A 14,933-nucleotide genomic window follows, 5' to 3' on the forward strand; every position below is an offset into this window, starting at 1 on the left:
CACACTGTGAAGAGAGAAGTACTATTGAAATAAATGAATAACTACCCCAAGGGTTACTTTATAGAAGGTGTCCATTAAACATGGATATAGGCATGGTATTTTTAATTTTTGTAGTCATGTTACTGAAGCTGTCATCATACTAGACATGAAGTATTTTATTTGTAGCTTTAATAAATATTAGAGAGTTACAATTAACAAACTGGGTTAACATATATTAATGTATCATTAGCAAAATTTGCTAGAAATGGGGAAATCTGTTGTAAAATCAATGTTAAGTAATAACCAAGGTTATTACTTTGGTTAATAATCTTAAAAGTAGTACATAGACTCAATAAGGAGAAACCATTGTAAGTCGGGGTAAGGAAAAATGGCCATGAGGCTGGGCACGGTGGCTCATGCCTATAATCCCGGCACTTTGGGAGGCCAAGGTAGGCGGATCACAAGGTCAGGGGTTCCTGACCAGCCTGACCAGCCTGACCAGCATGGTGAAACCCCATCTCTACTAAAAACAGAAAAATTAGCTGCGCATGGTAGTGTATGCCTGTAATACCAGCTACTCAGGAAGCTAAGGCAGGAGAGTCGCTTGAACTGGGGAGACAGAGGTTGCAGTGAGCTGAGATCGCGCCACACTGCACTCCAGCCTAAGTGATAGAGCAAGACTCAGTCAAAAAAAAAAAAAAGAAAGAAAGAAAAAGAAAAAGAAATAAAGAAAGAAAAGAAAAAACAGAAAAAGGCCATGATCTAATAAACCATAATGGATAATCCAGATTTGAATACAGTCATGTACCATGTAAAGGTAATGGTCCGCGTAGACAGTAGTCCTCTAAGATTATAATGGAGCTGAATAATTTCTATGACCCAATGAAGTTGTAGTAACCATAAGGTCCTAGTACAACACCTTATCCACACATATTTTGGTGACTCTGGTATAAACTTACTCCTCATTAAAAGCCCCAAGCATTTTCTTTAGGAAAAAACTCAGCAGAAGGCATTGTTATGGTAGAAGATGGTACCTCCTGCATGTGGTTGGCCCTGAAGACCTTCCAGTGGGACAACATGAGGAGGTGGAAGATAGTGCTGTTAATGTCGTGAATTCATGTAAGCTTAATCTACTGTGTATGTTTGTGTCTTCGTTTTCAGGAAAAAAAATGTTTAAAAAGTAAAAAATAATAATAAATTTAAAAACAGAAAAAGTCTTATAGCAAAAGGATATAAAGAAAGAAAATATTTTTGTATAGTTGTAAGCTATTTGTGTTTTAAGTGTTATGACAAAGAAGTCAAAAGTTAAAAAAAAAGTTTACAAAGTAAAAAAGTTATAGTAAGCTAAAGATACTTTATTATTGAAGAAAGAAAAAAGTCAATAAATGTAGTGTAGCCTAAGTGTATAGTACTTATAAAGCCTTTATTAGTGTAGAGTAATATCCTAGACCTTCACCACTCACTCACTAACTCGCCCAGAGCAACTTCCAGTCCTGCAGGCTCCATTCATGATAAGTGCCCTATGCAGGTGTAGCATGTATTTAAATCTCGTATTTTTACTCTGCCCTTTCTATGTTTAGATATGCTTAGGTACACATGTACTTACAAATGTGTTATAGTTGCTTACAGTATTCAGTACAGCAGCATGCTATACAGGTTTGTAGCCTGGGAGCAATAGTCTATGCTACACATACAGTCTAGGTGTGTCATAGGCTGTACCATCTAGGTTTGTGTGAGCACACCTATGATTTCCACACGATGACAAAACTGCCTAATGACACATTTTTCAGAATATATTCCCACCATTAAGCTGCACATGACTGTATTTATAAAGAAGCAGGAGGCATTTTAGGTAGGCGGACTAGCACAGGGATATACAAGAATAACAAGCACAGTGGACAGTGTGATACAGGAGATCTAATAAGTAAATATTTTGAATTTCCTCTCTCCCTTCCTCCCTCCCTCCCTTTCTTTCTTCTTTCTGTCCTCCCTGTCTTCTACCTGTCTTTTACCATACCTCTTCCCCTCTCTCTCTCCCCGTTTCATTGCCTCCTCTAATTTCACATTTTCCACCTTCTCTTTGCCTGCCTGCTCTCTGTCTGTCTCTAATACCCACTATCATCATCGTCACCCCATTGTTATAATTGGTGACATATGTCTATGTTCTTCTCCATGTATGTATGCATGTAAGTAGGCCATCCAGGTGTACACAGATGATTAATAATAATGTCAAGTTCCAACCCCAAGTTTTTTCCACCAGACCCACCTTATCAATGTCACCAGTTCAGAATATCTGCCCCATGGCCAGCACCTTCTTTAATTACAATACCCTTCCCATTTGACCCCATCAGCCTCTCTCTCATGTTGATTTGTTTCTGCTTCAATTTCGAGAGTCCTAGGAAAAGGCCACCTCTGTACACCACAGACGGCATAAACCACCACACTCTGTTCACTCGAAGACACAATGAATACTTACCAAACATCTTTCATGTGTGTCTCTACATGGTCGTGTGGCAGGCGCTGTGGTATGAAGAAGTGCGTGTCTTGGTTTTTTCATTAGGAAGCTTGATGTCCCACTCGTAAGACTAGGATATGCATGTTTATACACATGTAACTGTGTATGTAATTAATAGTAAGCAAAATTATAATAAGAAACAAGATTTAGTGAGCACCTACATTGTATCAGGCACTGTTCTAAAAACATATATATTAACTCGTGTAATTCTTACAAAACCTTTTAAGGCAATTAAAGACTATTATTTTTACCATTTGACAGATAAGAAAGTTTAAATGACACATGACAGGACTAATGATGTCACATGGGGGCTTGAATTCTGTTGCTGCCTGCACATCACCAGTCTTGGTGTTTTTCCAGCAGCAGAGAGGAGTAATAGAAAGACTCTGAGTGCAGTAGTTGTATACGTTTGGTGTGAATTTTGCCTCTTCCATGAATGATCTGTAGGACTTTGGACATGTTATTTGATTGTTTCAATCTAGTTTCCTTATTAGCCAAAGGGGAACAATAATACTCATGTTGTAGTCATTTTCCAATGATAAATGATACAACAATAATAAACAATATTGTAATATATATTATTATAAATAATAATAAATGATACAACAATAATCATAATAGTGGCTACTTATGAGTGTGTAGTAGCCACAGTTGCTGAAAATTTAACATGCATTATATACACACATATAGGCATTACTACTCTCCTTTAATACATGTGCAAATTCATATTTAAAAAGAGGTCTTGCTCTATGTCACCAGACCAACAAACAACAGAGCAAAGATTCAGATTAAGGTCTGTGTATCCTGAAACTTGATGCTTTTTCTTATATCATATATGGTACTGCACCTATAGTACAATTCCTCTCTCATCAGTGAGGGCTGTTCCTGAAGGTGTTAATTCTCCAGCACTTTTGTTCTTTACTGTCAATAAACTCAGGATCCTCTTGCACCTGAAGAAAACTCTGAAGCAGAGCAGGGTGTCATGCATAGGAACTGTCCAGCGAGGCAACAGGGGACCTTAGTGGCAGGGTGAGGGCGTGTGGGCAGGATACCACCATCCTCTGTTTCAACCCCTTATCTTACAACTAGCATATAAACAAAAAGGGCCATTGAACCATGGGGTGTGAGCAGTGCACTTCAAATGCTTTTTGCTTGTGCATGTTTTTTGAGTTCCTTGCAACATGTCAACTCACCACTATTTGAGGGCACCTGGTGTAATGCACAGGTGTGTCATTCCACGTGGGCCACACTGGAGACTTCCTGCCAGTGCTTTGAGTGAGAAGTCAAATCCCATGTCTTTTTCTCCTTTCAGATCCTTTTGGGAAGACAGATGAGCGGGAACCACTCACGAATGCTGTTCGAAGTGACTCGGCAGTCATCGGAGGTAAACAATTCATTGTTGTCGAATGCAGAAAGACATAAACAATCCTGTATTTTGGAGAAAGTTATCTGAAGCCTTCCTTAATTATGGCCATCCAGCGCTCAGAGCCCCCCACATTATCTGCAAGACTGTGAGCTTTTCATGAGTAGTCATGTGTGCTGAAGGATCAAAGCCACGCTCTGCCGACACACCAGCAGCTCTGCGGATTCATCCTGCCTGATTCACGAGGCAGCTGAGCACCGAGTCAACAGCTGGAGCATTTACTTACAGACAGCAGCTCACACTCTGTTCATTTCATACAGTTGTCACTGTTCCTAAAATGCAAACAAACAGACCAACACAGCTAAATACAGGAGAGAAGCCACACTGGGGCAGACAGTGGGTGAAGCCGCAGTCCTGTGGGCTGTTCCCCACCAAGTGATTTGGGTGAGGTCTACTGAGCAGGGTAAAGCCCACAGGACTGTAGCTTCCAATCTCACGGCACATATGGTTACAGAGGCAGACCTTGTCTGCTCTGCTGCGAGCTCAGCTTTCTTCCTTTTCCATGTTCTCACTGCCTGTTGGCCTCCCCACTTTTTTATTCTGCTTCAGCTTGGCTTCTGCCTGCTGTGGCTTGATTTTTCCATCTGGGTCTTGCAACACAGAATGATGTCCAAGCTTTGCTTCATGTAAGATGCCTGTGAAAGACCAAACTCGTTTCTGTCTGAGAAACATAACCTTAGCAGGTGCCACCATCCCTGCCTTCTAGAAGCCTAGATGAACTGATCCTTGGCAGATGGGGCTCGCCTTTTAAAAACCTGCAGTATCTTTCCATTTAGCTTATATTTAATGAGCCCTGCTATGGGTCAGGCTCTGTGCTAAGTAGAGGATGAATGAGCCAGGGAGGAGATGGGTAAACAGAAAACAAGACAACCAGTGAAGGCTGTTCTGAGGGAGGAGGTACAAATGGCTATGGGAGCACAGAGGTGCACTCCTGATAACATGAAGAAAGGAAAACCACGCCTTTCCTTAAGGAAGTTCCTAAAACCTCTGACCTGAATTTCTGCTTCAGAGAAGCTGGTCCACGTTAATTTTTGTTTGGCATCGAGAAATGTGGGAAAGAATTTTGTGCCTATTTCTCTTTCAATAATTTCCCATTTGACAAGTGGAGAAAAAGACTTTTGTGACTGCTGACTCCTCTCCAGCTATTTACATGCTCTGTGAGTCTCTTTAAGGACAGGAAAGTCATCTGACCCCCTAGGAAAATTCCTGGAGGCTTGCACAGCTGCTGACTTGGACTATCCCAAGCATTGAAGGAGTAGGAACCAGTTTCCTATTTCATCTCTTAATGCTGCAACCCACTCAGGATAGTCCCTCACTACCACCCAGTTTATTCATAGACTTGCTAACTTAACTGATTTTACTCTTACTTGTTCTAACATAGTTGTAGAAAATGCCACAAAATGGTTTAGGAACATCTATTAAATCTTAATCATGACCCCAGTTCTAGAAAAAATTGGCAGAAGACGTGCAATCTACATATGAAACTTTCAAATGTCCATGCTTCTGTAAATCATAATGCACTGTGTTCAAAAATAACTTTCTAAAATAGGCACTTTTCCTCAATATCTCCTCTCCTTAGAAAAATAAAACAGCAAAATATAGAACTTATTACAAGTCAAGTCTTTGCTTATCATACATATTGTTAAATATTTTCATGCTGAAATACTACATTCATGTAGAGACACATCTGCCACTTCCACATTTTCACTATCCCTTGGCTGATACTGCCTTTCATGTTCCAAGAGCCTTCCTGGCAAAGGTAGGGGTGAGACCTCAGGGTAAGCAAGGATAGCTTGCAACATAATCCAGTTGAATCACACACAGTCAGAATAAGGGGAAATCTGATGGGCCTGAGCAGAAGTTTGCCGTCTCAATGGACTCTGAGTTTCTTGAGAACAGAGGCGTCTTGTCACTGAATGAGCCTCAGTTCCACAGAGTGCAGAGCATGCAAAAATGTTCTAAATTTATAGTGATCATTTTGTTATTAATGAAAATGTTTGAGCAAAACAAACATATAACATAAAACTAATTTACATCGGGAGGGCATGCGTTGAGATGTGAGATATTTAAGTGCCATTTTCTAGGTTGCTACAGTAACTCTGAAATACTTAGTTGTGAGGTGACAACAAAAATGGGCTAATTACAAATGATTCTGACACATTTATAGCAGACTTGAAAAACTTATAAAGAAACCCTTTGCTAGTCCAATTCCATATGTAGAAGATGGCATTCTCAGTTCTTTAAACAAAACCTTCTGTAGTTGAAAGTGTCTCTCTCCCCAGCTAGTCCGAAAGAAAGAGGTTTTATAATAATTGAAGACCGGGCCTTTTGGCGGGTCTTTATTTCTGAGCAGGTGGCAGAGTTGTGTTTGTGTGATTTGTTTTGTTTTGTTTTCTCTCTTTAGCATTCCCCTCATCTGGCAGGAATCCACTCTCCTAAGCAGATGATTGGTGATGATTTCCTTCTCTCTTTCCTTCCCCTTTCTCTCCAGGGGTGATAGCAGTGGTGATATTCATCATCTTCTGTATCATCGGCATCATGACCCGGTTCCTCTACCAGCACAAGCAGTCACATCGTACAAACCAGATGAAGGAGAAGGAATATCCAGAAAATTTGGACAGTTCCTTCAGAAATGATATTGACTTGCAAAACACAGTGAGCGAGTGTAAACGGGAATATTTCATCTGAGAAACTGCAGGGTTCCTACTACTCTTTTTTCTTGTTGTTCAATTATCTCCTCCCCTTCTTCTCTCCTGTCTTTTGATTTGGTCATTCTCTTAATTTTCTGCTTGCCATTTCTTTTCTGGAACATATTTGCATCCACCACAGCATCAATTCCCTTGATCCAGTCCAAGAGACCCGGCAGCCATGGCCACTGCCTTCCTCTCTGATGAACCTATCGGGTGAAAACGACCACTCAAGAGACTGACTTCACTTTCAAGACAAGGAAGAGACACATGTGTGCACTCCTGCATGTTCAGTTCTGTACTTCCAGTTTCTAAAATGCACTGTTCAGTTTGGCAGCCGCTTGGTGGTTCGGGCTTGCTTTGAACCTGAGCTCTTAGGCTTAGGCACATGACAGTCATTCCTGACATCCTCCCCATCTCAAGTCTATACTTACCAGGCAACCCAGGGCAGGGAGAGAAGAACCTAGAGGCCTGGTTTGCTTTGGAGGCATTATAAAAGGAGTAAGAGAGGTTTGTTTTGTGGTGGTTTACTTTCTTTACCATAGGCAATCGCTTGCCTTAACTCATCACCCTTTTTCACTATGACCCTTAGACCCTGAGTATTTTCAAATATATGATCGCTGATAGTAGTGAGCAAAATTACTTTGCTCCTTTCTTACCACTCTCTCCTGGGGCCGACACGTTGGGATAGCACACCATAGCATAAAGCTAGGGGAGGCATGGAAATAGTAGCTTGAAACTAGGAGGTAACAAGAGAGCGTCTAGGAAGTAGATGTTCCATATCTTCAAAAATGCCTCCTCCAATTTTGTAAGAATGCTAGCTAGGTATTCCTGGGATGATTCTACTGATATATATCTACACACACACATGTGTATATATGTGTATATATATATGTGAGTATATATATACACATATATACACACACACACATATATAGATATATACACACAAACACACACATATATATGTTGCTGCAGCATAAAGAAATTGAAATAAAAGTTTAAAATAGTACCTGGTTCAATGAAAGAGCCTAAACCATCTTAACTCAGCTTTAAAACAAAAATTAAATCAGGAAAAAATGAAAAAAAAAAAAACTGCATGAAAGAAGAGAAATACCAAACAGAATTCTTCCCTTCCATTCACTCACTAAAGACCTGGTAAAGACAGTTAATTCAAATTTGCAAGTTTCACATTTTTGAACATCAAGCTGTTCTCCAAGAGGTTTAGGATGCATTAACATAAGTGACATGGTCACCTCTAGCTAACTAGCATTGCTTGATTTCAGAGGAGCCCTTAGGTTCTGTAGCTTATCACATTTTCAAGTCTGCTATACCCTGTATACATAAAGACTCTTCCAAACGTCTCTGTATAGGCTTAAACTCCCAAAAGAGGTGGTGATAAATTTCAGGGTTTTTGCCCCTTTTGGTAACAAAGCATTGAAAACAGTCATTCATTCCTTCAAGAAGGCACCTTGAGCTCATCCATAGGGTGGTGGTAAAGATCTTAATGATCTTTCTGTGGCAATATGCATCATTCTTTGTCCTGCGCCATCTTGGAGAAAAAGGTAAGGAGAAAACAACATAAATGCTCCAAGGTGCTGAAAATGCTCATATAATGATTCTTAGGTGTGGAAAATACTTGCTGATTCTCTTTACGAGGCAGATTCCATTTGGAAATCGATGACCACGGCTCTATTTGCCGGCCTTGACAGTTAGCAGGCATTCCATCTTTTGCTTAGGGTACACTGTCTCTCGCCTCTCATAGTGATGAAGTTAGTTGCTTCATTCCATTTCAAACACAGCTTTTCTTTCAGTTTCAGAGCTTATGAGTTAAGGATTTAGTTTGCAATCATATTCCTCTATTTTAAGATGTTGTTTTAAATGCAGATTCTCTCCTTGAAATTTTCTATGGATTTGAGTTTAATCACTTTATCATCTACGTGATATCTTTTGGCTAGTACGTTTATTTTAAAGTGATTTTAACCATGATACCATTTCTCTCCTTTTAGTTTTAATAAGATGAATGATTCTTTAGTAAGATGAAGGATCTTTAAACAGTGTTTTCCCCTGCCCTTTCCTCCCTTTCTTCAATTTTCACTTTTGAATTTTCGATTTCCATATAAAGGTTTTGCTCGGCTATATATTCCTTTGTCCCCTGAAATAAAAGTCACCACGAAGTGTAGTGGGTTTAGTCTGAAGCAGCTCCAATAATGAAATAGAAAGGCAAAGGAAGGTGTGAGTAATAAAGCTGGAACTCTTCATTATTCAATCTTTGAGCAGTGAGGACTATATTTTGCTGACATAGTGCTAATAGAAGAAATGGAGACTAGCAAAGGCTAACTCAGAGTATTTGATTTTCTCTTCTAAGTATATATGCTTGTAGATTGTCCTGCAGGATGAAGAATTTGTGAAGCTCTATCCTGACAACAACTGCACTACAGAATCCACTGGCATCTTCCTCATGTGTGTAGACTCCATGCACACTGCATACCACAGAACCTAAATGTAGATGCCAGGACAGTGCCACCTGCACGCCACTCCTATAAGTAGTCTCAGGGCTAAAGCAGAATTATTTTTACAGGGTTGAATTGTTTCTTAACCCCAGAGAACACTAACTTTTGCTAGATATATATGAAATGCAAGTGAGCCGTACCCTCCAAAGTAGAATGCAATTTACAGTTAGAAATCATGCTAACTCTGACTGTCTTTCCTCAGTGGTACCAAGATCTATGTAGTTTTATGTAATTGTTCAGTTGTGTGAATGTTTCAATCCTTCAGCAGTTACCATCTCGAAGGAGACTTTGAAAGCATCTTAATCTCTCTTTAACCACTTTTTTTTTTTCTTTTTCCTGTCACATTCAGGTTTCCCAACTACATGCTCTGGCCAACTGGGCCACCATGGTCTCTTCCACTTAAACCCTCAGCCTTCAATAACTGCTGTTTACAAAAAGATTTTATGGAATATGGATCACTTTACAGTAAAACCAAAAGTACTTGTGAAATTTCATATTTTAATGGGGCTGTTTCATTGATTTTTTTTCCACCAAACAAATCTATTTATGTAAGCAACAGTATATTTGCTAACTCTAAAATATATTTATCCTACTGCATCATTTATTGCATGTATAGCCTCAATTGCCATCTTTATGAAAATTTGTCTGGAGAAATAGACATTCGTCATTTCTATAGACATATTTTTATGAATAGCTTTGCCTCTTCTATTTACTCTCAGCTGTATGCAGAAGATTTTAAGGATCCTAGGGGTGATATTTTAAAACAACTTTTTTCTTCTCCTTAGTAATAACAGAGATGGTATTAACTTGACTTCTACCTTCTGTCAGACCCATCCCCACCAATGAGTAGCAAGGGCAGGATAGAACAAAATAAAGAGACTGTTTTTCTTTCTTCATTTATGAAGTATTTATGGAATGTCACTGAGTGCTGTGCTAGGCATTGGATGAACATGTATAAATTACACCTTGTTCTTGTCCTTGGGGAGCTCAAAGTCGAGCAGGCAAGGCATGTATTGTTGCAACAGGGGCATGCATAAAGTGTCCTAGAATGCAGCACAAGGTCCTGCACAATTATTTTTGTAAAGCATCCACTAGAGACTGAAAGAAACAGGTACATTTCTGGGAAATATTTGTTATTTTTTAAATCACTGCTTCCACCTTCCATAAGCTGTTTTGTTTCTCCTCCTCAAAGTAGATATCTATCAATGCATATAGATTTCTGTAGAAAGAGGTGGATTGACTTTTAGAGACAGTAAAAATAGATGGTCTCTGTCTCTGCCATACCTTTGGGGAGGGCGAATTCTCTACATTCTTGTTTCGGGTCAGGTTGGGGGATTCCGAAAGTCTCGCCTCCCGTGAGTTGGACCGAAGGGTCTCCACTTTGGCCCCTCTCCTTCCCTTTTCTCAGTTCTTCCACTGCCATGTGTTTCTGACCTATTGCATGCTGTTGTTCTTCCAGATGTTCCTGAAGGTGGTTTGGTTGTAGTCCAACTCTTCCTAAAACCCTTCTCAGTCCTGATGAGCCATTTTGACTCTACATAAAATTTCTGAACCTAACTGAAGTCTACCCTTCAGTCAATAATTGACTAAAAAATGTTGTCCATTGATGTGAGGTCTCACCTCTGCGCCTGAGTGAATGTTTCCCATCTTGAAGGTCATACCTGCTCCCTCTCTGCAGGAAGTTAATTCAGTTAGAAGAGTTGGACGGGGAGGGTGCATGCACAGCCAACTTATCCAGTCCAAGATATCCAGGGAGATGAGTATCAGACCTGTTGAATTTTTTCTTAGGAAAGGAAAAGTCTTGACAGATTGTTCACCAACTGCCCTAGCTTCCTTTAAGCTTCCCCATAGCTTCCATCCATCAAAACCTCATTGCAGCAGCAACCTACCAAAAGGCCTTTGGGATACCTGTATGGTGCTGCCATTTATTCTTCCTTAACGAAAAGGCTTGGACATACTTAGCCCTCAATTGTCCTACAGGTCATGTATTGAGCAAATAAATAAACACACTTCATTGTTCCTGAAGATGGCAAAGGTGATTAATGGAAGAACATGCAGGCAAACTGAAAACTTTCAGAAGTCTAGGAAGATAACTGAGTGCTAGTTTGTGTCTCTCATGCAGTTTGAACCTGTTTTCTTTAAAATACACATAATGTAATTAAATTATCTCTATATACTGTTCTTGGGCCTTTCTCGACCTCTTCTTTTATCTCCTCTCTCATAGTCTTGTTTGTGGAATCATCTACTTTGCAGATTTTGGTTGTCTCTAATTCTCAGCTCTGCCTTCACAAATTCCAAATAGTTGAACCACCTAAAGGGGAAAAAGTGCAACACACGCACGCACGCACATGTGCACACTTTGTACAAATAGGGCTGTTGTTCAACTTTTCTCTAGAACATTCTACATACATATCTGTTTGGTAGGGAGAGAAGCATTCCTCTTTTATGTTGACAATTATTTGAATCTTTCATATAAGGTTTTAGTAATTAACCGGTTTGCTATTTTTGAGTGATTATTTTATCTTCTTTTGCACTAAGGTACTCTGAGGAAGAACAGAAAAGCACATTTTCTAGTGAAATATTGTACTTTGTAAGCTAGATATCTGTCTTATGTAATGTTTACAGTCTACAAAGTGGCTGAGCAGACATGAACAGAGGTTAATGCAAAAGTTGGTTTTGGTTTCAACCACACCCGCTGGGAACTTGATGAGGAGGAAGAGGGGCCAGTGGCAGTAATTGGCAGCCGTCTGAGGTGAGGACGTTTATTGCTTCCACCGTGAATCATTGGTGGCAGCCTTTCCACTTTCGTAGCTCCTAACTCAGGAGTCTCTTCAGTGCATTTGGATCATTGTCTTACTCATTAGGGAAAGAGGCAATATCATGGGCTTTGCATGAATAATGCTTTACTCACATTTGCATGATTTTTTTTAACTTCCAACACTTCTTAAGTCACATCTTTTTTTTTTTTTTTTCAATTTTTAATTTTTTTTCAGGATTTTCTCAGAGTGCTGTAATTCTCTAACCTGCCCAGGTTAAGCACCCAGATACAACTTTCAGGAAATGAAACTGTCAGAAAACTGCTGTAGGTCTATTATTCTCAGTCAGAGCCCCTGTGAGTGGAAATCCTCAGAGTCTGGAATCCATCCAGTGTCTTTCTTTTCCTTCCGTTCATCCTGACATGAATAAGCATACCAAAACTCTAAGAAGAAACGAGTACTTGCCAGCCCTGACAATGAGTACCGCCAGGGACCTACCATCTAACACCATCTGGGCACACTGTTTTCTTCTCAGTCCTTCCAGTTGACACAAGGAAACCCTTTATAAAATAGGACAAAATTAGGAGATTAGTCCCACGCCAAGACCAAAGGTGAAGATAATTGTGTTAGTGATTAAAGCCTGGTCTTATTTGAATGAGTGTCACAGTCTTACATGCTTCAGATGCCAGAAATGTCTTAAGAGAACGTGAACAAAGTCCTGGATAGGCAACACTAATAATGCATTCTCCTACAGACTCTTTGAAAGGCTTTCTCTTTCAAGAAAACTTGAAGGGAAGTTATTATTGGACATCAGCCTGGGCATGCTTTCCCATTAGAGTCAGCCTCTATCCCAAACGTTTTACGTGAACTATTCACCTAGTCTGTTCTGTTTGAAAGGCAGTATCAACCTGTGTAACCTTGTCCTGCCTTAAATGCTGTTGAGAAAAATACCGAACTTTGCTTAAAGCAGCATAGTTGTATTGAGAAAGAGACTGCATTTAGTGAGGATCAAGACCAAGAATGTTCTCTTTCTGAATCTGACAGTTGACAGGCCTCCTGATATCCTGTGTTGCCTTGGGCTAACATTTTCCTTAGTCACTAGCCTAGGGCAGAAAGGCAGCCATGTATAAATGAATACCCATGGCCATGTTCCAATATAAGTTTATTTACAAAAACTAATTTAGTCCATAGGTTACGGTTTGCTGATGTCGAAGACAGAGCATTACAGTGTCTGTTTCAGATGGGAAGTAACTCTTCCTACGGCATGTTCAGGCCCTCCTTTTCAGGGCATGAGAAAGAGTGGGGAGGGTATTTCAACGAAAGATAAATTGCAAGATAACCTCCCTGCAAAAATACACATATATCAGACTTTATTATGGTAAAAGCACAAAACAGGTCATCTTTTTGTGGAAATGCTGGAGTCTACCTTTCCCTTTTTATCTTCTGATTTTTGTTCCTAAAACAAAATCCCAAGTGATGTTGCCTCTTCCAAGTCAGTTTTGTAGACCATGTAACATGTCTTAATACACTGTATGGGGAAAAAATAAAAGTTAGCCTTAGATTTCTTTGTTTTCTATGGTTATTGTTGTACAGAAGAAAGATGAACTGTAAATAATGTATATTTAATAAAGAGAACATTTTGTATGATTTTGTGTGGAAGACAAATGTGCCTTGCTGTGTTTTCTTGAGTTAATGAAGAGTCAAACAATTAATCCCTTAGCTCCCATTCTCATTCATTAGACCATTAACTCCCAGACAACATGACCTGTGGGGTTGCTGGAGAAACAAGAAACTCCCACTGGCTGGGTTTATTGATTTCAGCATGGCTAAAAGTGCTGTCCTGGGCTCACTCATCGCTGAGCTGAGTTATCCTGGGCAACACGCCTGGCTCAAATGTATACAAGAGCAATCTCATTGATTAAGTTAATGTCAGCTTCAGTGTTCTGGAGCCACCCTGGTTTCAGCTACCCACGTGAAACTTCAGACTCTCCTCCACCCTCATCAGCGCCCACTCACAAAAACTGTATTTCTTCCGTCTCCTACTCTACATCTTTTTCTTACAAACGACCTTAACCCCATGTGTTTGAGACTAAACAAAGACTGCTGTGAAATAGAACCCACTTCATGTGGTGTTTATTAAGCCTTCTATGTATGAGGTAGTCAGCACATACACACAGAAATTTAAAACTGACAGGGCTTTAAACAGAAGAGAGACAGTACCAGATTTACCCTTCAGAAAAATCTAACTTGGTTTATGGTCCCTTGGAGAAGGGACCATAGCGGGATAGGAGAGGAGGAGGAGATAACAGTTAGGGGCCATTTCTAAAGCCTGAGGGAGGGTGGTGGTGGCTTGCACTAGCCCAGTATTAGCAAAGATTCTAGCAGTAGCAGGGTCTAGACAGAAATGACAGGGCTTGGTGGATTGGAAAGAGAGTGTGTGGCGGAAAAAAGAGTCAAGGAAGCTTGGATTTGGGGCTTATGCAACTGAATAGATTGGGGCAGAGTTTTTGTTTTATTTTGTTTTGGAAAATGATGGTTGTAAAATGAGAAGGGTAGACAAGTTTAATTTGGGATTTTGTTAAGTTTGAGGTTTCAACTAGGCAGCAAGCATAGATGGAAGGTCAGTAGCTGGGTACATGTTTGCATTTCAGCAGTGAGGTCTGGTCCGTAGACACTTAAGAGATGTGTGTATGTGTATTTGTCTATGTATGTGTAGGTATATCCAAACACACGGCCATGTGTGCACAGGTTGGCATCATCTAGGGCAGGAGTATAACTAGGAAATAGATCTAGAAACAATGGATGTTCTAGAAGGATGAGCTACACAAGGGAACCTGCAAATGTGCATTGAAGAATGAGGAAAACCAAGTGAATCAGTAGGAGCTCTGACTACAAAGTGCTTCATCAGGAGGAAGCAGAGAGTTATTAGATGCTACTGAGAAACTAAGGCAGGTGAGAAGAAATAAAAGCCACAGGCCTAGCAAGATTAAGGCACTGACCCTTTCTAGAGCCATGTAATGAAGACATTGGGAGAAACTATGATCGGAGTCAGCTGAAAAG

At 40.0% G+C, this 14,933-nt stretch overlaps 1 protein-coding gene across 1 annotated transcript in view; it reads left to right on the plus strand.

Annotated features, from left to right (window-relative positions):
* The window catches only part of CNTNAP5 (contactin associated protein family member 5), a 493,109-nt gene extending 479,589 nt beyond the window's left edge, over window positions 1-13,520 (plus strand). Inside the window, exons 20-21 of the mRNA XM_033231817.1 lie at window positions 3,807-3,878; window positions 6,409-13,520. Coding sequence (XP_033087708.1) covers window positions 3,807-3,878; window positions 6,409-6,605 — 269 coding nt within the window. The 3' untranslated portion in view covers window positions 6,606-13,520. The remainder of the gene's footprint in view (window positions 1-3,806; window positions 3,879-6,408) is intronic.
* Window positions 13,521-14,933: the final 1,413 nt, after the last annotated feature.

This window comes from Trachypithecus francoisi, unplaced genomic scaffold (genome assembly GCF_009764315.1).
Source record: "Trachypithecus francoisi isolate TF-2019V2 unplaced genomic scaffold, Tfra_2.0 Lachesis_group13, whole genome shotgun sequence".
In the NCBI taxonomy this organism is placed as follows: Eukaryota; Metazoa; Chordata; class Mammalia; order Primates; family Cercopithecidae; genus Trachypithecus; species Trachypithecus francoisi.